The sequence below is a fragment of the Dendropsophus ebraccatus genome, chromosome 3, assembly GCF_027789765.1.
Source record: "Dendropsophus ebraccatus isolate aDenEbr1 chromosome 3, aDenEbr1.pat, whole genome shotgun sequence".
Classification (NCBI taxonomy): Eukaryota; Metazoa; Chordata; class Amphibia; order Anura; family Hylidae; genus Dendropsophus; species Dendropsophus ebraccatus.
The window spans coordinates 162,326,762-162,345,987 of record NC_091456.1 but is presented as its reverse complement, the minus strand read 5'-3'; the positions used below and the strand labels follow the sequence as shown (position 1 = coordinate 162,345,987).

Here is a 19,226-nt window from a genome sequence, read left to right as displayed (position 1 = left end):
AAGGCAATCGGCTCTCTCACAGTCTTGCCTAAAAACACAGCCATGAATAAAGAATGGTACCAGAATGTCCTCCAAGAGCAACTTCTCCCAACCGTCCAAGAGCAGTTTGGCGATCAACAATGCCTTTTCCAGCATGATGGAGCACCTTACCATAAAGCAAAGATGATAACTAAATGGCTCAGGGAACAAAACATAGAGATTTTGGGTCCATGGTCTGGAAACTCCCCAGATCTTAATCCCATTGAGAACTTGTGGTCCATCATCAAGAGACGGGTGGACAAACAAAAAATGGACAAAATGCAAGCATTGATTGTGCAAGAATGGACTGCTATCAGTCAGGATTTGGTCCAGAAGTTGATTGAGAGCATGCCAGGGAGAATTGCAGAGGTCCTGAAGAAGAAGGGTCAACACTGCAAATATTGACTTGCTGCATTAACTCATTCTAACTGTCAATATAAGCTTTTGTTACTCATAATATGATTGCAATTATATTTCTGTATGTGATAAAAACATCTGACAAACACACATAAAAACCAGAGGGCAGCAGATCATGTGAAAATATAATATTGGTGTCATTCTCAAAACTTTTGGCCATGACTGTACCTCAGGCCACACCAGACAGCTGATCAGACCATACAGAGGTAAAAGGGCCTTTTACATGGGCCGATTATTGTCCAGGAGCATTGCTAAAAGCACCGAAGCAGCCCTGCACCCACTAAAACTATTTCCATACCAGAAACATTTATATATGTTCCTGCTGCACATGGCACCTGCAGTAGTAACGTATATAGCTGCATGGCTTGCATGAAGAGGTTAAATAAATAAAAAAAAGTTGTACAGAATCTTTTCCCACATACTATTAAATCAATCTGCTCCCCCCTCGGACACTACAAGGCTAAGTTCACACAGCATAAATTTTCTATCAATCACAGAGGTTGTTGTCAATTGGCAACAATGGCCTTGATTAATAGAAAAATTATATTGCACTGCAGTCAATACACTCCAGCTGGGAGTCCAAGCGGCTGCACGAAAAACTGACATGTCTGTTGTTTGCGGCCGCTATTCATTGAATAGCGGCCGCACAACACTGACAGCTCACACAATGGAAAGTACGGGCCAGGATTATCTCCACTGACACAGGCCGTTCTGAGACACGGCCATGTCACAGAACAGCCGGTGTCATACAGCATGTGAACCTGGCCTAATAGATAATTGAGAGATACCAAGGACACCAATTTTGCAGTGTACAGATAGGATTTTTGACAAACGAAAACAGGAGGATAACATTGGGACAAGTTTGGGTTATTTTATTTATTTTCTTTTTTGGGAAAGCAGGTATGGTAAATTTTTTGGTGGGTTGGGTAAAGGGAAAGAAGTATTTTTTAAGTTTGTAGGGTAAAGGGAAAAGTTTTTTTCAGGTTTTCTTTTTTTTTCTGTTTTGTTGGGGGGTTTTTTATTGTCCGCATTGTTACACAACGTCTTCTCCCTGAGGCTGTGAGGATTTCTTAGTTTTCCACCACCACATGATGAAACTGAAAGAGATAATAATGAAGACCAGTTATTTGCTATCTACAAGTGAGATGAAAACTCTATCATCTTAAACATGTGAGCAGATGTCCTCCGCGCCATGTGGTTTAGGTTATGTGCTGTATATGATGACTGATCCTATTGATCGTATTTCTTATGTAATTGTAATAAATATTAATCCTCCATCAAAATGACATTAAGACTTGTGAATGTGATTGAGCCATAACAGATCTGTATCTGCCAGATCAAGAGAAACCCATCATATATTCTAACAGATCTCATGGCCTGTAACGGCATTGATAAGGTGTCTACATTTTTGCTAGTTAAAAGGATATTCTACACTTTATAGACAATAAAATCCTAACAGAACTGAAGATAACTGGAGAGAACCAATAGGTCTCATTTCACACTTATCTTTTTTTAATATCCAACAGGAAACAGATGGAAATTCCAGTGTGAACAGACACTAAATAAAATAAGTTTCAAAAATGTCATAATACAGAAATCAGGTGTGAAAATCTATCCGGATTTCCATGACGTGTGAAAGGGCCCTTACATGTTCTTTTATCCTGACAGTATCTTATAAGTGTTACTTACCATATTATAACAGAGATGACAATCATAGTGATGGCAGCAGCTCCACATATGGCCAGAAACACCTTGTTATTGTGATGGTGATGATGGATGACTACTGGTTCTGGCAGCTTAGACACGGACACAGGGAAGTCTAGTTCATCAGGACTTGTTGGGAGTGCACCTCTTAGTGGATTTGGTGTTGTTGTGGTAAATCCCCCACCGGGAAGTTGAAGATCATCAGGACGTGTAGGGAGTGGATCATTTTCTGTTTCTTCACTTAACTCTCCTAATCCTTCTTTAACTAAAAAAAAAAAAATAATAATAGAAACCATCAAGAAAACAATATATAAAAATCAGTCATAAAGGAGTTTCACAATAATAAAAAAGCATTGACCTGCTGGGTGAGTACAACTATACAGGTCACATACTGTAGGTAGAAAAACAGCTCAACAAGTGGTGTGTGAACAGGGTCACACTTTATATTTAAGAACTAGAATCTTCTACAACACAATAGTCGGACATTAACACAGTAGATCCAAATCCAACATTCAGTACAGTGTCAGTGATAATGTGCACCTACCTTCCACATTGTAGGTAAATTTAGCCACTGGTATGCCGGAGTTCAGTATGGTCATACATGTGAACTTTCCTGAATCTGACCTGTGAATCCCCCTCATCTCTGGGTAGGGGTCATCCGAAATTTTAGGCTCGAGTTTAGCATTCTGGCGGGATAAGAAAAGAGACAATTAGAATCCTATATGTCTCAGTGGATTTTAACAAAGATTATATCACAGTGATGAGTTAAAAAAAAAGTTAAATAAAAATGTGCAATCAAACATAATAAAATAAATAACCCTCAAATAGTAAAATAACATTATATTTCCCATATAGAATAAACATCTACATAAAACATAAAAAAATACCTATACAGATTTGGTATCACCAAGCTATAAAACTATTATTCATACCACTTGGTGCATGCAGTAAACAAAAATAATAAAAATACATTGTGCATTGTTGCTGTATTTACCTTATAGAATAGGTTTTTGTATCCATCCTCGAGGCTGGAGAACCATTTATTATGGCACTTCAGGATTAGGTCTTCCCCCTCAGCAATGGCTAAGCTTTTGTCTAGATAAAAAAAATATATATATATTGGAGTCTCCATTTTTTAACTAGTGGGTGTTTGTCAGTGTAGGGAGATGTCTGTACAGTATAACTGATAGGACACAATAACACAGTTACTATCTACTTACGTCCACAGTTTATAACATTTGCCAGATGAGATGCGTGATCCCTGCACGGTGTGCATTGGTCTCCGGTCTTTAGGTCTGATACAAGGAGAAAAAGTCAAATATTGGTAAAGTTTTATATTTCTTTAGAATAAATCTCAAAGTCACATGGTCAAACCCCGGATGCCCCAATCCTGATCCTGTATTATGCTTATGGCAGCTGAAGGATTCTTTTTTGGAGAGTTATATTAACCCCTTAAGGACAGAGCCAATTTCGATTTTTGCGTTTTCGTTTTTTCCTCCTTGTGCATAAAAGGCCATAGCAGTTGCATTTTTCCACCTAGAAACCCACATGAGCCCTTATTTTTTGCGTCACTAATTGTACTTTGCAATGACAGGCTGAATTTTTGCATAAAGTACACTGCGAAACCAGAAAAAAATTCAAAGTGTGGTGAAATTGAAAAAAAAAACGCATTTTGTTTATTTGGGGGAAATGTGTTTTTACGCCATTCGCCCTGGGGTAAAACTGACTTGTTATGCATGTTCCTCAAGTCGTTACGATTAAAACGATATATAACATGTATAACTTATATTGTATCGGATGGCCTGTAAAAAATTCAAACCATTGTCAACAAATATACGTCACTTAAAACCGCTCCATTCCCAGGCTTATAGCGCTTTTATCCTTTGGTCTATGTGTCAGGTGTCATTCTTTGCGCCATGATGTGTTCTTTCTATCGGTACTTTGATTGCGCATATACGACTTTTTGATCGCTTTTTATTACAATTTTTCTGGATTTGATGCGACCAAAAATGCGCAATTTTGCACTTTGGGATTTTTTTGTGCTTACGCCGTTTACCGTACGAGATCAGGAATGTGATTAATTAATAGTTCGGGCGATTACGCACGCGGCGATAGCAAACATGTTTGTTTATTTATTTATTTATTTACTTTTATTTATAACCTGGGAAAAGGGGGGTGATTCTGACTTTTATTCGGGGAGGGGGCTTTTTATTCACAACAACACTTTTCTTATTTTTTTTACACATATACTAGAAGCCCCCCTGGGGGACTTCTAGTATATACACTTTGATCTCTCATTGAGATCTCTGCAGCATAGATATGCTGCAGAGATCCATGAGATCGGCACTCGTTTGCTTTTGGCTGCTGCAGCCGGAAACAAACGAGTGCCGAGCCGGGGACGGCGCCATCTTGGAGCGGTCCCCGGCCGGCTTCAGAAACGGAGATCGCTCCTCCGGGATAAGATCCCGGAGGAGCGATCTCCGCCACTAGACACCAGGGAGATGCTGGATCCGGTAATCGGATGCAGCTGTCATGTTTGACAGCTGCATCTGATTACTGTATTAGCGGGCACGGCGATCGGACCGTGCCCGCTAATACCTACGGTCCCGGGCTACACGCGGCACCCGGGACCGTCGCGGTTCAGAGCGGGGTCGCCGCGCGGCCCCGTTCTGAACGCCCTTACCGGCAATAGGGCGTACCTATACGCTCTTTGTCGTTAAGGGGTTAATGTATATATCTTCTCATCTAGGAATATTTTCTTCCATGATCTATGGACCATTCGAAGGATTTTGAATACTACTAATAAAGTGTACAAGGGGATTTCAGGTCCTGTGTTTTGTGCCGCTTAATATATATGAATTTATATATAAGAATATAAGCAGATACTTACCGAAACATGAGTGCTGGGTGCAGACGCAGCTGCACTGGTCCAAGTATTCTGCGAGGAGAGAGAAACATCTTACATCATATATGGTCCGGTCTATTCTCTATACAGCGCCCTCTATAAAGTGCCATGTACAGATGTCCAGACTACAAGCCCCGATAACATCCCAGCCAGATGGTGATACCCGTCATTCTGGCCACCATGATGAATGTTACTATCAGCTACTGTATGATGAAATCTTCCTATTATCCATACCTTGGTTACTTGGAGGGCCCCCGGCACATATCACCTTCTCCTCCTCACAGGTGTCACAGCGGGTGTAGGTCTGCACAAGTAAGCCTGGGGAGAAGCAATTGTTTTATACATTTACAATGGTAAGACATGTGGGCAAACACTTAGCTGCAGTTACTGCCCATGTAATAATTACTGAATATAAGATATTATAACATTTATATGAAAAATAAATCTACTTACCACAGTTGTCAAAATCTGAGAAATAACAGAAAAATAGAAATATTAGGATTACATTGTCAGATTCATAAACCAGAAACATTTTTTTTAAGTTTTCTTTCCATTTTGTGTATAAGAATGAACAATTTTAGTCGTCAATGTGTCTGGAGAAGAAATGTAAGTCTGGACTACATTGTATTTAGCCCATGACATTGGTATACAGGCTAATGGATGGGAAATATACTGCCAGGGGTAACAGTCTAGAATTGACCATTGTGTTTTGATAAATGTGAGGAGCCTAGTAATTCCCCAGTCTTAGGAAAGGAGGAGATTTCTAATTCTAAATAACTGAATTGTTGCGCTGTAAGTGTCTATTTCTTGTTTTTCTACACAAGGTCACTATGTATTGTTACTATGTAATGTGGACGTGTAATACAGAATATTCTAATAAAAAAATATAAGAACTCACCTTGCTTGTTTGGGCACCTTCCTAATAGGTAAAACACAGAAATGCAAATTGTTAGTGATAAAAAAAATAAAACAGCAGATGAGCGACACACTGTTTCCACTTCAGGACACACTGTTTCCACTTCAGGAACATATCAGGTAAGGGAAGCCTGTGTGTTATATAGACGGCCGCTAATAATGATCATTATAACCACATGTCCGACTTTGCCCGATATGTTCCCAAACATAGCCTAACTATGATATGGTATACATGTATATTACCCTGTGATGTTTTACAGTCCCCCATAAAGCCCAGAAACTCGCCATACTTCCCCCATTGGATTCTGTTATTCACATATAGTGTCCTGTGATGGTGGTATTTCTTACAGCAATAAGAATAAGTGTTGGGGTCTTACTTTCTGCAGTTTCTGTGGAAAAGTATAGCTGCAATTTGGTGTTAATTTTGGCACAGAATCCATGACAATAAACCTTCCAACTGAAAACTTGTTTAGCATTTATGAAACAATTAACATTATTTATAAATCATTTGGGGGCTATAGGAAAAACCAGCGCTATACAACAAAGTTCTTTTTTTTTTTGCTTGAAACATTTACATTTTTTTTAGATTATTTAGTATTTGGGGTCATATTAGTTTTGGGGTTTTATAGGTTCTTTATATGTCTGCAAAGCTGCACCACACAGTAGATGTTATTTGCCTATATATATCTGTTAGTAAGATATAGACAATGGAAGCATTTCTTGGCCTTTTTTTTACTATTTGTAAAAGCAAAGTCACTGCTGCTGTGCAATACATCTGGTGACTGAAAGAAAACCATATAGCAAGGAGCTGAATGTCTTTGGCCCCACTCCTTATAATCTCCTTGTTCTCCATGGTTCTCCATAGCATTGCAGGTACATGTATTGTAATGTATTATGTTATCATTAGTATTGATCTTAACTGCCCAGCTGCCCGGGCCTTGTTGCCATAGCAACCATATATTGTCCGGCTGCCAACATTCTAACCTCGGAGCTGGGAGCGGCTGTTAGAGGCAGCAGGATTGGTTGGTTGGGGAATGGACGGTTATAATAGATAAGAGCCATAATAAGGAATGAGTGGCAGCTAATGATACATATAGCTCTGCTACATCAGGTTTCCATCAATAGAAGCCAGAATAAGTATCGGTATTAGATATAACATCCAGGTGATGCTGTGTATTTAATAACAATGCTGATTCTGTATAGACATGAAGAAATATCTCACTTACTTCTCTCCGCCTCCTCAACAATTTCCTTAAATCGCTCCTGAAGTTTTTGGAACTGGAACAGTATGGTGTGAAGGAGCTGGGCGCCTGGAATACATGAAGACAGATAATAAGGGCCGATATAAGTCTCTTCTCCATTTCATTTCTGCTTATTTCCATCACATTCTGTTCATCTACATTGAAAATTCTGTATTTACCTTTAAATTCCATTTCCCCGATGTTGGTCACCGCCTTCTTATACTCAGACACAATGTCCGCTATGGCAAATTTATCTGGAAAACATAACCGAGTTAGTTATTTTCATTAATCTCTTTTTGAATCTTCATACGGATATTATAATAAAAGTAAGTAAATCCTGTACCCATTATCTGGACTTCCTTTCCCAGGTATTTCAGCAGCTGGGTTTGGGCAGCGTTGGCTATCTGCATTATGGTGGTATTACCCTTCAGGGTTTTCTCCAGCTGTTGGTCTCGGATAAGCATGATGTATTTCTCCATGGCCTCCTTCCCATGTTTGTCACATGGGATACAGCCTAGACAATGGGCTACTAGCATCAATGTTATTAATGCCCAGTGCCACATCATCATTGTATGATAATAGTAAATCAATCAAAATCACATAAACAGCTTCCAGTAGCCACTGGTCGCCAGAGTCAGATCTATACCCTACAAAGAGGAGACTAGAACTGACACATTCTACAGCCTTACACACTGTCTTATGGTATGTGTCGTCATGACATCATCATAACGTGATGTCATAATATGCAAATAAGGCAACACAAGAAAAATTTACTATAACATCATCACAGCAGGACATTATGGCGGTCACATTATTTTAGAGTTCACACATAGAATTAAAGGGGCTGTCTGAGAGGTTAAAAATAAAAGTTAGGAATATTTTATATTTTAATAACTGGATCTTTTTTTCTTTTTTCTTTTATTAAAAACTCTATGCCATTTCTGCCATTTTATGCCATTTCTCTATTATTTCTACTGGAAATATGAATAAAATGTGCATATGTGAATATATTAATAACTGATTGATTATGTAACCACCCTGACATTGTCCGATCAGTGTTCTTAGTATCAGACGGTATTAAATGGATTCATTCATTTTATCGGAAATAGGAGAGGAACCTAAGAAAATATGTCCCAGAACAGTGGCCTTCTGGACCCGCACTACCTGAACTGTAAGGCACAGCCTGCTGTCTGGTGAGACATGGGGTTCCTACCTGTGCATGACATTGGCACTAAGCAGGGAATACACTGATAACGTTAGACCTGCATTATCATTAAACTCTCTGTTTGGAATAGGCAATGGACATACAAAGGGTGACGAGTTGGGGGTAAGGGGCCTGCGACCATGACCAGGGGGTTATTAAGGGGTTGTTAGCATAGCAAATGGGTCCCACATGGTCATATGGAGCGATGGTAAAGTAAAATGGCCACTGGAGGGTAGGAAATGGGCCAGCATGATGATATGAAAAAATACTGTGGTGTGTTTTAAAATGGCCGCTGGAGGGCAGACAGGGGGAGGGAATGTAGCTGGGGGCTTTATGTGGGGACAAAGGGATTAGCTATGCGGAGGGAATACCTGGGGGAGATATAAGGTGACCAGAGGGGGCGGGGCTTATTGGTATAAAAGGGGACAGGTAAGGCTGGTCAGACACAAAAGGTTTCCAGATCCCACCCACCCTGTGTTTTTGTAACATAGGTTTTTTGTTGGTAATGTATGTATAATGCATGTTTGTTATGTATTGTATCTTTTTGTACTGTATGTATTTATAATGGATATGTTTATAATGGATATGTTTATAATGTATGCTCTGTTTTGTTTAACCCCTAGACGACCCTGGACGTAGGGTTACGTCATGGAAGTCTGTCCCCAGACGACCCATGACGTAACCTTACGTCATGGGTGTTATTCCCGCTATGAAGCGCGCTCCGGAGCGGAGCGCGCTTCATAGGAGGTGGGGGCCGGCTGCAATCAGCAGCCGGGACCTCACCGGTAATGACACGCTGCAGCGATCGCGCTGCCGCGTGTCATTAACCCCTTAAACGCCGCGATCGCAGCGTTTAAGTGTAAGTGACAGGGGGAGTCCCCTGTCACTTACCGATCGGGACCCCCGCAGTGTGACTGCGGGGGTCCCGATCGTTGAAACGGACTGCCGGAGGTCTCTTACCTGCCTCCATGCGGTCCGATCGGCGATCTGCTACACTGAGCCTGCACAGGCAGGCTCAATGAGCAGATCGCCGATAACACTGATCAATGCTATGCCTATGGCATAGCATTCATCAGTGTAGAAATCTAAGTATTGGATGTACACGTCCCCCAAAGGGACTTCAAAAGTGTAAAAAAAAAAAAGTTCAAAACACTAACACACTACCCCAAAACCCCTCCCCCAATAAAAGTCTAAATCACCCCCCTTTCCCATTATATAAATAAAACATATAAAAATGAATAAATAGATAAACATATAATATACCATAGCGTGCGTAATTGTCCGATCTATTAAAATATAACAAGCGTCATTGCGACCGGTAAACGGCGTACACGAAAAGAGGGGAAAAAGTGCGCAGATTACCGATTTTATGTTACATTATATATTAAAAAAAATCTATAAAAAGTGATCAAAATGTCCGATCTTCACAAATATGCTATTAATAAAAACTAGAGATCATGGCGGAAAAAATGACACCCCATACAGCCCCATAGGTGAAAAAATAAAACCGTTATAAGCGTCACAATAGGCCCATTTTATTAATATTTAATTGCCAAAAAAAAGGATTTCATAAAAAAATATATATATAACATTAGAGAATCTGTGTAACCTGCATATGGTTGTGTTCGTACTGATCTATAGAATAATAGTGTCATGTCGCTGTTACCATATAGTGCATTACGTAGACACAGGAACCCCCCAAACGTTACCATATTGCATTCTTTCTTACGATTTCACCTATTTATATCTTCATAAATAATATATTTGGAATTCCATCATACATGTTATGGTAAAATGAATGACGCCATTACAAAGTACAACTATTCCTGTAACAAACAAGCACTTACATAGCTTGTAGATAGAAAACTGAGAGTGCTAGAGCTCTTAGAAGGGGAGGAGGGAAAAACGGAAACACTAAGATCAAAATTTGCGCGGTCCACTGGGTCATTTTGGGCCTGGTCCTCAAAGGGTTAATCACTTTGTGAGGCGGAAATCACGATCCTTCATCCAGGGATACGGCTGTAGGGCTAGGGGCCCCTTGGCAGGGACAGTTCTGCTAGGCGGCCGGCTGCTGTCAATGGGGGAGGCAATGTCTAGGCGGACACCCCTCAGAATGGACTTTTTAGTTAGAACTCACTTTCTAGTTTCTGGATAAAGGGTCGTGATTTGTATCGGGCCTCCCCGGTTTTATCCTTACAGTTAATAAAGGGCAAATTTTATGCCAAGAATATTGTGTGTGTTTTCTTGGGGTTTGTGTTGGAAATTGGGTCATTCCAGGAGGGGGGTTAGCAGGTTCACCCCTTATAATGTCATGGTCATATGAGCTCACAGGTCCTTCAACCTCTGCAGCCGAGTGGGGGAGCTACAGATAGATGAGCATAGGTGAGAAGACCTCCTGTCCTTTCCCCTCTTAACTCCAGCGTGTCCTGGGTAGCCTGGCTATTATTACCAGATAAATAATCCTGTCCTGTTACCTTCCACAGGTAAGGATTCCAGCTCCTGGGTGCTCCTTATTTCTCTACAACAGAACTTGGGTTTGAGAATGGAAAAATGGCATGGAGGTAAATGGCAGAGAAAAGAGGGAAGATGAGGAGAGGAGAGAACAAATAAGAAGAGCACTTCTGGAGGAAAGAGAATGGGTAAGGAGGAGAAGAGGACAGGTTAGAAGGGGAGACCACAGGTAAGAAGTTGAGGAAAGGTGAGGAGGAGAGAGGACAGGTGAGGAGAGGAAGAGTACAGGTGAGGAGAGGAGAGTACAGGGAAGAAGGTGAGGACAGGGGAGAGGAAGAGTAGAGGTGAGGACAAGGAAGAAGGTAAGGACAGGTGCAGAGGAAAGAATATGGGTAAGGGAGGAAAGAGTACAGATGAGGAGGGAGAGGGCAGGTAAGAAGGTGAGGTCAGGTGAGGAGGAAAGAGTAAGGCTAAGGAGGGGAAGAGTACAGGCGAGGAGGGGAGAGGACAGGTTGGAAGGTGAGGTCAGGTGAGGAGGAAAGAGTAAGGCTAAGGAGGGGAAGAGTACAGGCGAGGAGGGGAGAGGACAGGTTGGAAGGTGAGGTCAGGTGAGGAGGAAAGAGTAAAGGTAAGGGAGGGAAGAGTACAGGCGAGGAGGGGAGAGGACAGGTTGGAAGGTGAGGTCAGGTGAGGAGGAAAGAGTAAAGGTAAGGGAGGGAAGAGTACAGGCGAGGAGGGGAGATGACAGATGAAGGGGGTGAGCACAGGTGAGGAGGTAAAGAACAGGTACAAAGGTGAGGACAGATAGGGAGAGGAAGAACAGGTAAGGAATGTTACCACTGTTGGAGCAGTATTATTTGAGCACATTGGTGTTGGTTTGCAGCTGGTGGAGAAGTACTTATTGCTACACTGTGGTGTTGGTTGATCACTGGTGGAGAACCATTTATTTCTGTGCTATGGTGGCCAGATTTGAGTTTGGACCAAGCAAGAAACAACTGCTGTTAAAGACCCCTTCAAGAAAATCTCTTCATCCTCCCTTTCAATTCTTAATTCAAAAACCATTGGAATCAGAATACCGTTATTATTCTGTATCTATAAGATCTGCTCTACAATTCTGAGCAGAAAGGAGGCTTCCATTAGGGCATTTCCCATGTTACCCATTACTCCTTTTAACCCAGGACAAAAGAAGGAGACCAGACACCCTTTAGCACATTTGGACAGTGGTCTACAGTAGATGTAAATCATACAACAGTAACATCCATAAAACAAGTTACTTTTCTGGGATAAGGGTCAAGCAGTGTAGACACCGGGGGAGAGTTTTTAAGTATAAAGAAGCTGTATATTGTGCAGCATGTTGGTAACATGGATATTGAGGTAGTCGCAAACATGTTATATGGCTTCTGGCACATAGTTGTGTGGCAGAACCAGAGACCTTCTTGTGGACCACTGATATAGAAGGCTGTCTTATACTGGTTCCAATACACTAGTTACTGCTGTCTCAATAGGAATTCACCCAGGTATTAGGCTGGACCTGGTGGGGCTTGTAGTTGGACCCCAGAATTCTTTCCCATAAGCAGTGCAGAAGGGCAGATACTTATCCTCTCTGTAACTGATCTAGTCTGAGAGCCTGTTGGCTGTGGGCCATATTCAGGGAATGTTTTTTTTTTGTTGAGTATTTTCTTGGTGTCCCTGTGTCAGGATTCTCAAGCAGCCTGACACGTTATAGGGACTATGGTTTGTTTTTTGTTTTTTTTTAAATCAACTGACATCGGAAAGTTAAACACGATTGTAACTAATTTCTATTTAAGAATCTGAAGGTCTCCATTACTTATAATCTGCTGTATGTCCTGCAGGAAGTGGTGTATTCTTTTCAGTCTGACAGAGTGCTTGCTGCTGCCACCTCTATCCATGATAGGAAGTGTCATCCCCATAGAAATCCTCTCTTGCTTTGGACAGTTCCTTACATGGACAGAGGAGGCAGCAGAGAGCACTGTGTCAGATTCGAAAGAATACACCACTTCCTGCAGGACATACAGCAGTTGATAAGAATGTGAATCCTTAAGAGTTTTAAATAGAACAAATTTACAAATCTGTATAACTTTCTGACACCAGTTTATTTAAAAAAAAACAAAAAAAACATTTCCTGGAGAATCCTTTTTAAATAACTTATGGTGCCATCCATTGAAGAACTACATAAACAGGAGTGCCCTCCTAATCATGTGATAACCCTCCAAAGCCTTTTGTTGCCCCATAAACCGGCAATAAGCTTCTGTGCTTTAAGTGCGTTTAAAGGGGTTATCCAGTGCTACAAAAACATGGCCTCTTCTTTCAGAGACAACACGACTCCAGTTCAGGTGTGGTTTGCAATTAACCCTTTAAGGACGGAGCCAGTTTTCATTTTTGCGCTTCAGTTTTTTCCTCCTCATGTTTGAAAGGCCACAGTGCTTGCATATTTCCACCTACAGACCCACATGAGCCCTAATTTTTTGCGAAACCAATTATACTTTGCAAATACAATCTTAACTTTTCTATAAAATATGCTGAAAAAACAGAAAAAAATTATATGTGCAGTGAAATTTGAAAAAAAGGTGCAATTCCTTTTATTTTGAGGGGTTTCGTATTAACGCCATTCGCCCTATGGTAAATCTGACATGTTATCCATGTTCCTCAAGTCGGTACGATTACAACGATAACTTGCATAACTTTTATATTATTTGATGGCCTTTTAAAAATTTAAATGTGTTTAAAATCGCTCTATTCCCATCCTTATAGAGCTTTTATTGTTTGGTCTATGGGGCTGTGTGAGGTGTCATTTTTTGCGCCACAATCTGTTCTTTCTTTCAGTACCTTGTTTGTGTATATTCGACTTTTTGATCACTTTTTATTACATTTTTTCTGGATTTAATGTAAACAAAAATGCGCAATTTTGCACTTTGGCGGGTTTTTGCGCTTACACCGTTTACCGTGTGAGATCAGGATTGTAATAATTTAATAGTTTGGGTGATAACGCACGCGGCGATACCAAACATGTTTCTTTTTTTATTTATTTATTTTTATTTATAAAATGGGAAAAGGGGGGGTAGATTCAAACTTTTATTAGGGGAGGGGGTTATTTATTAATAAATAATTTTGTTTTCACATACAGTAATTAGAAGCCCCCTGGGGAACTTCTATATACACAGCACTGATCTCCTATTGAGATCAATCCTGTGTATATAATAGAGCAATGATCCATCAGATCGGTGCTCTATTATAATGGTCTGCAGCAGACCATCTACATGGATTGCCGAGCCGGGATCAGCTCATTACAACGCGATCGCGGAGGGGAGATCCCCCACTTGACACCAGTGACATGGGGCACCACCACTATTCAAATGCAGCTGTCAGCTTTGACAGCTGCATTTGAATAGTTAATTAGCCGGCTGCGGCTCACGTCGGGAGCCCTCTCTGATCACCCTTAGCGGCCGCATGACGGGTATACCCGTCATGCGTCGTTAAGGGGTTAAACTCCATTCACTTCAATGGAACTGAGCAGCAAAACCCCGCCCAAGCTGGAGACAAGAGTGGGGCTGTCTCTGGAAGAAAGTGGCCATGTTTTTGTAGTACTGGATAACCCCTTTAAACAAAAGTGCACATAAGATAATCTTACATAGAGGCCACCAATCCTTTGTTTCTGGGATCTTCCATCAGCTTATATATAATATTATTAAAGTGACTCTGTACCCACAATCTGACCCCCCCAAACCTTCGGATAGCTGCTTTTAATCCAAGATCTGTCCTGGGGTCCACTCGGCAGATGATGCAGTTATTGTCCTAGAAAACAACTTTTAAACTGGCAGCCCCGTGCCCAACGGCCGTGGCCTAGATTGTGTATGCATTAGGCTGGCACAACCTCTCTGTCCCTCCTCCCCGCCCTCCAGGCAGATTGTCTCCTATTCATCAGCTGTGTCAGCCCGGCACATGGGCTGGATCGTTAAGCACCTGTGCAATGTTCAGCATGGAAAAAATGTTCCAGTGGCATTCCTAATGATGAATAGGGTGGGGAGGAGGGACGGAGGGGTGGTGCAAAGTTAGGGCACAGATACTCCCGTTTGGCTGCAAGTTTAAAAGTTGTTTTGTAGGACAATAACTGCATCACCTGCCGAATGGACCGCAGGACAGATCTTGGATTAAAAGCAGCTATCCGAAGGTACAAGTAGTTTGGGGGGGGGGGGGGTCAGATTGTGGGTACAGAGTCGCTTTAAAGGGGTTGTCCGGCGATAAAAAATTATTCACAGAATAACACACATTACAAAGTTATACAACTTTGTAATGTATGTTATGTCTGTGAATGGCCCCCTTCCCCGTGTTTCCCCCCACCCACGCTAGACCCGGAAGTGTGGTGCATTATACTCACCGCATCTCGTGTCGTCCACGGTCTCGGAGACCGTGGTCGGCACGTGACAGGTAATGTATAGCGCACCACACTTCCGGGTACACGGGTGGGGGGGGTGGGACACGGGGAAGGGGGCCATTCACAGACATAACATACATTACAAAGTTGTATAACTTTGTAATGTGTGTTATTCTGTGAATAATTTTTTATCGCCGGACAACCCCTTTAAAGGGTTTTTCATTGGACACGAATTACTCAGCTGATCAGGGTGGGTTGAGGGGGTTCTTCACACAGCAACCCTGCTGATCAACTATCTGCCACAATCATGGACCCCGCTCTACACAGTGAGGCAGATATCATACATTATGTAGTGTCTGTACTGGGTTACTTTGTTCCCCTTTCATTGTGGAGTGTGGGTGCTGAGGCTCTGGAGAACAGCTGATGGGTGGGGATGTTGAACCAGATATTGATAGAGAATCTGGAAACCTCTTTTTAAAGGGGACATATTTATAATTCAGTCCAATCTGCAGGCGTCATGTTACAGAGCAGGAGGAGCTGAGCAGATAGATATATAATATTCCAGCAAAACTTGTCATTAATTCAGGTAAATTTCTGCCCATCCTGGATTAAGTAGTCATGGGTAGCCATTTTTTAGAACTGTGTATATAGAGAGCTGTCAGTCACAGAGTAGGATCACCCACTTGACTACTTAGCCCAGAATGAGCAGAGATTTATAGAGAAAAATGACAATTTATTCTGGTATCTTTCCCACAACTTTGCTCAGCTCCTCCTGCTTTATTACATTATGCCATTATGGACTGCATTTTTTTCTGTGAAAATTTCCCTCTTAAAGGGGCACTCTGGCAAAAATTTCTTTATTTCAACTCAAGTGGTTTCAGAAACTTATATAGACTTGTAATTTACTTCTATTTAAAAATCTCCAGTCTTCCAGTACTTTTCAGCTGCTGTATGTCCTGCCGGAACAATTCCGATACAGAAACTGTCCAGAGCAGTAGCAAATCATCATAGAAAACCTCTCCTGCTCTGGACAGTTCCTGTCTAGGACAGAGGTGGCAGTCTGTGTCAGACTGAAAAGAAAATACCACTTCCTGCAGGACATACAGCAGCTGACAAGTACTGGAAGCCATGACATTTTTAAATTGAAGTAAATTACAAATCTATATAACTGTTTGAAACCAATTGAACTGAAAAAAATAAGAAAGAAATAAATTATTTGCCAGAGTACTCCTTTAAATGCAATAATGATATATTAAAAAAAGGGAATACAAGGTTCCTGAATTGAAAAAACTTTTTTTTTTTTGCAAATTCTGATGACAACAGCTTATGGGTTCTCAGTAGGGACATGGTAGTTTTCAGCTTTACCAGTCCATCTCTAGTGTGCGGCTTTACTCACCCTTCAATTAAGACATATATGTGAATGGAAATGTAAACTCCATGTACATACTAGGAAGTAAGAGCAAACAAACACTGCATGAAAGGGATTATATTGCTGCAGATAAAACTGCTAGGCAACTTTTCTAATGGGTTCTTTTAAAGTGGAGGAGTAACTCGCTCTCACATAGCAACATGAAATACGAGAGCTCAAACACTGCGCAGCAGGGACATCCACAGAGCACACAATGGGGCGGCTGCTCTACACACATAGTATATGGGTGCACTATGCTATAGGTATGGAGAACTGAGCGATCCAGAGATATTCCAGCTATGTACACCGCAGCTGATAGTGGTACATAGGACGATATGAGATGATGTACGGAATGAGAACCAGCAGGAAGAAGGTGACTTTTAATGAGGAGCCCATGTTCTGTAAGTACTATTCCGTACCTGGATCTCTGCTGAAATCAGGCTGGGTTCACACTACGTTTTTTTCATTCGTTATTTTCATCCGTTTTGATCCGTTTTTCCATTGACTTCCATTCTAAAAAAAAAACACAAAAAAAAAAAACTGATCCGTTTTTTAACGGACACAAAAATGAGGTCGACTATGTTTTTGTGTACGTTAAAAAAATCGGATCTGTTTTGATCCTTTTTTTTCTAATAATGGAAGTCAATGGAAAAACGGATCAAAACGGATGCACACAAATGCATCCGTTTTTTTTCATGCATTTTTTGCAAAAAAACGGATGAAAAAAACGAATTGCAAATACATAGGGGGAGATTTATCAAACATGGTGTAAAGTGAAACTGGCTCAGTTGCCCCTAGCAACCAATCAGATTCCACCTTTCATTCCTCACAGACTCTTTGGAAAATGAAAGGTGGAATCTGATTGGTTGCTAGGGGCAACTGAGCCAGTTTCACTTTACACCATGTTTGATAAATCTCCCCCATAATGTGAACCCAGCCACAAATATTACCTTTGTTATTGTGTGAAAACCAATAGACTAGTGGTCAATCTCTCAGGTTTGTATGTTTATTCTGCTTGTGAATCTCTGATCTATAATTCACAGTGCTGGTACCGTAATATACTGTGATATTCTGGACAACAATCAGAAAATGAATAGTATGCCACTCACAAAGTAGTATGAAATCCAGACCATAGACACCTACCTTATTGGTGCAATAAATGAATTTGCATTAGGAAACACACGGGCGACATCTGTCTTGTAGATTATTCCACTTCTTATGGCCAAATGAAGCGGAACAATCCACAAAATGGCTGTTGCCCATGTCTTTTCCCCTGCACTTGGTTTATTGCACTAATAAAGTATCTATGGTGTGGATTTAAAGGGGAATTCCGCTCAAACATAACTTTTCACATGTTGCTGTTTATGGTGAGACTAACAATTTATTCCATACTTGTTATTATTTATTCGGGCTCCTTCTGCCAGTTTTGAGCTGCTGCTTTCTGCTGAAGACACAAAAAAATCTGTGTGTGAGCTTTTCTCTCCATCTGTCCCTCCTTTTTTCTGAGACAACTGATGTAAGTCCCTATCTGCAACTTTGTAATGCCGGAAGGATTAATCATAGTGGGTTCATCAGCTATGAGATAAAACCTCACACGCAGATTTTTGTGTCTTCAGCAGAAAGCAGCAGCTCAGAACTGGGGTAAGGAGACTTAATAGATAATAACAAGTATGGAAGGAATTGTTAGTCTCACCATGGGAAGCAACATATCAAAAGTTATGTTTGAGTGGAATATTCCTTTAATACTACTTAGTGAGTGCCATTATATTCATTTTCTGATTGTTTTCTGCACTTTGCATCTACACTCTGATGGGATAGAGCACCATCTATGATATATATATATGCTATGGGACATGCACTACTGGCAAATTCCCTATAGAGTACATTGTGGATTGTGGCTGTGTGGTCTCACTCAAAATTTCAAACAGCAGGAGCAGGGGGAACATAATACACAATCATTACTTACCTCTCCACGTGCCTTTGGAGCACTGCAAAAGACATTGTGTGAACATAGCCTAAAGGCTGTCATGAAAAGGGGCCTAAGTATAACTACACAACACAAAGCGACAGGGACTATTTGTGGTTATAGCAATGTAGATCACAGGCATGTCACACATGTTCTACATATTGGAGCTACTAATTGACTGCACATACCTGAGAAGATTACAAGACGCAGCTGATATCTATGTACCAATAACTATGTTTAGGGACATTATACCCTACAATATGTCTCTAGGAAAGTTTCTGTCCTGGGACTTCCTGCCTGACCAGAAGAATTACCTCTAAGCTATTGTCACCTAAGTTTACCTACAATAAACATGCTGAAGAAAATTGGTTGCTCCTAAGGATTTTACCAAGAATCGACTAATAGCCCTATTTCACGGAACGATTATCGTCCAACGACCGCTTGTTAACGAGCACTTAACAATTTTTTTAAGCGAACGATAACACATAATACGTGTGGGAACGTGAACGATATCTGTAGTGTAACAATTTTTTTGCGGTCGTTACATCGTTACATGGTCGTTTAAAACATGGGGAAATGTAGTAGACATTTCAAGAACGACTGA

General features: G+C 41.0%; 1 protein-coding gene across 2 annotated transcripts; it reads right to left on the bottom strand.

Annotated features, from left to right (window-relative positions):
* Positions 1-1,293: 1,293 nt before the first annotated feature.
* Positions 1,294-17,162, bottom strand: LOC138787420 (izumo sperm-egg fusion protein 1-like). Of its 2 annotated transcripts, none has more exons than XM_069964720.1 (12): positions 17,076-17,162; positions 7,380-7,454; positions 7,186-7,269; positions 5,943-5,963; positions 5,498-5,512; positions 5,279-5,362; positions 5,030-5,077; positions 3,360-3,434; positions 3,134-3,234; positions 2,684-2,825; positions 2,125-2,404; positions 1,294-1,532 (listed from the first exon to the last, which is right to left on the bottom strand). In XM_069964720.1, the coding sequence occupies exons 2-12, from the start codon at positions 7,390-7,392 to the stop codon at positions 1,469-1,471; spliced, it is 927 nt and encodes a 308-aa protein (XP_069820821.1). In that variant the 5' UTR covers positions 7,393-7,454; positions 17,076-17,162; the 3' UTR covers positions 1,294-1,468. The 2 variants fall into 2 exon arrangements, with proteins under 2 accessions (XP_069820821.1, XP_069820820.1); XM_069964719.1 differs by lacking the exon at positions 17,076-17,162 and adding an exon at positions 7,544-7,856.
* Positions 17,163-19,226: the final 2,064 nt, after the last annotated feature.

What these genes read in the sequence shown, in the direction of transcription:
- LOC138787420 (XM_069964719.1), bottom strand. Translation starts at nt 7,769, where the DNA reads ATGATGATGTGGCACTGGGCATTAATAACATTGATGCTAGTAGCCCAT. An exon ending in GGGCCCTCCAAGTAACCAAG is followed by an intron (nt 5,078 to 5,278) that starts GTATGGATAATA and finishes CTCTCCTCGCAG; the next exon opens with AATACTTGGACCAGTGCAGC. An exon ending in AAATGTTATAAACTGTGGAC is followed by an intron (nt 3,235 to 3,359) that starts GTAAGTAGATAG and finishes TTTTTTATCTAG; the next exon opens with ACAAAAGCTTAGCCATTGCT.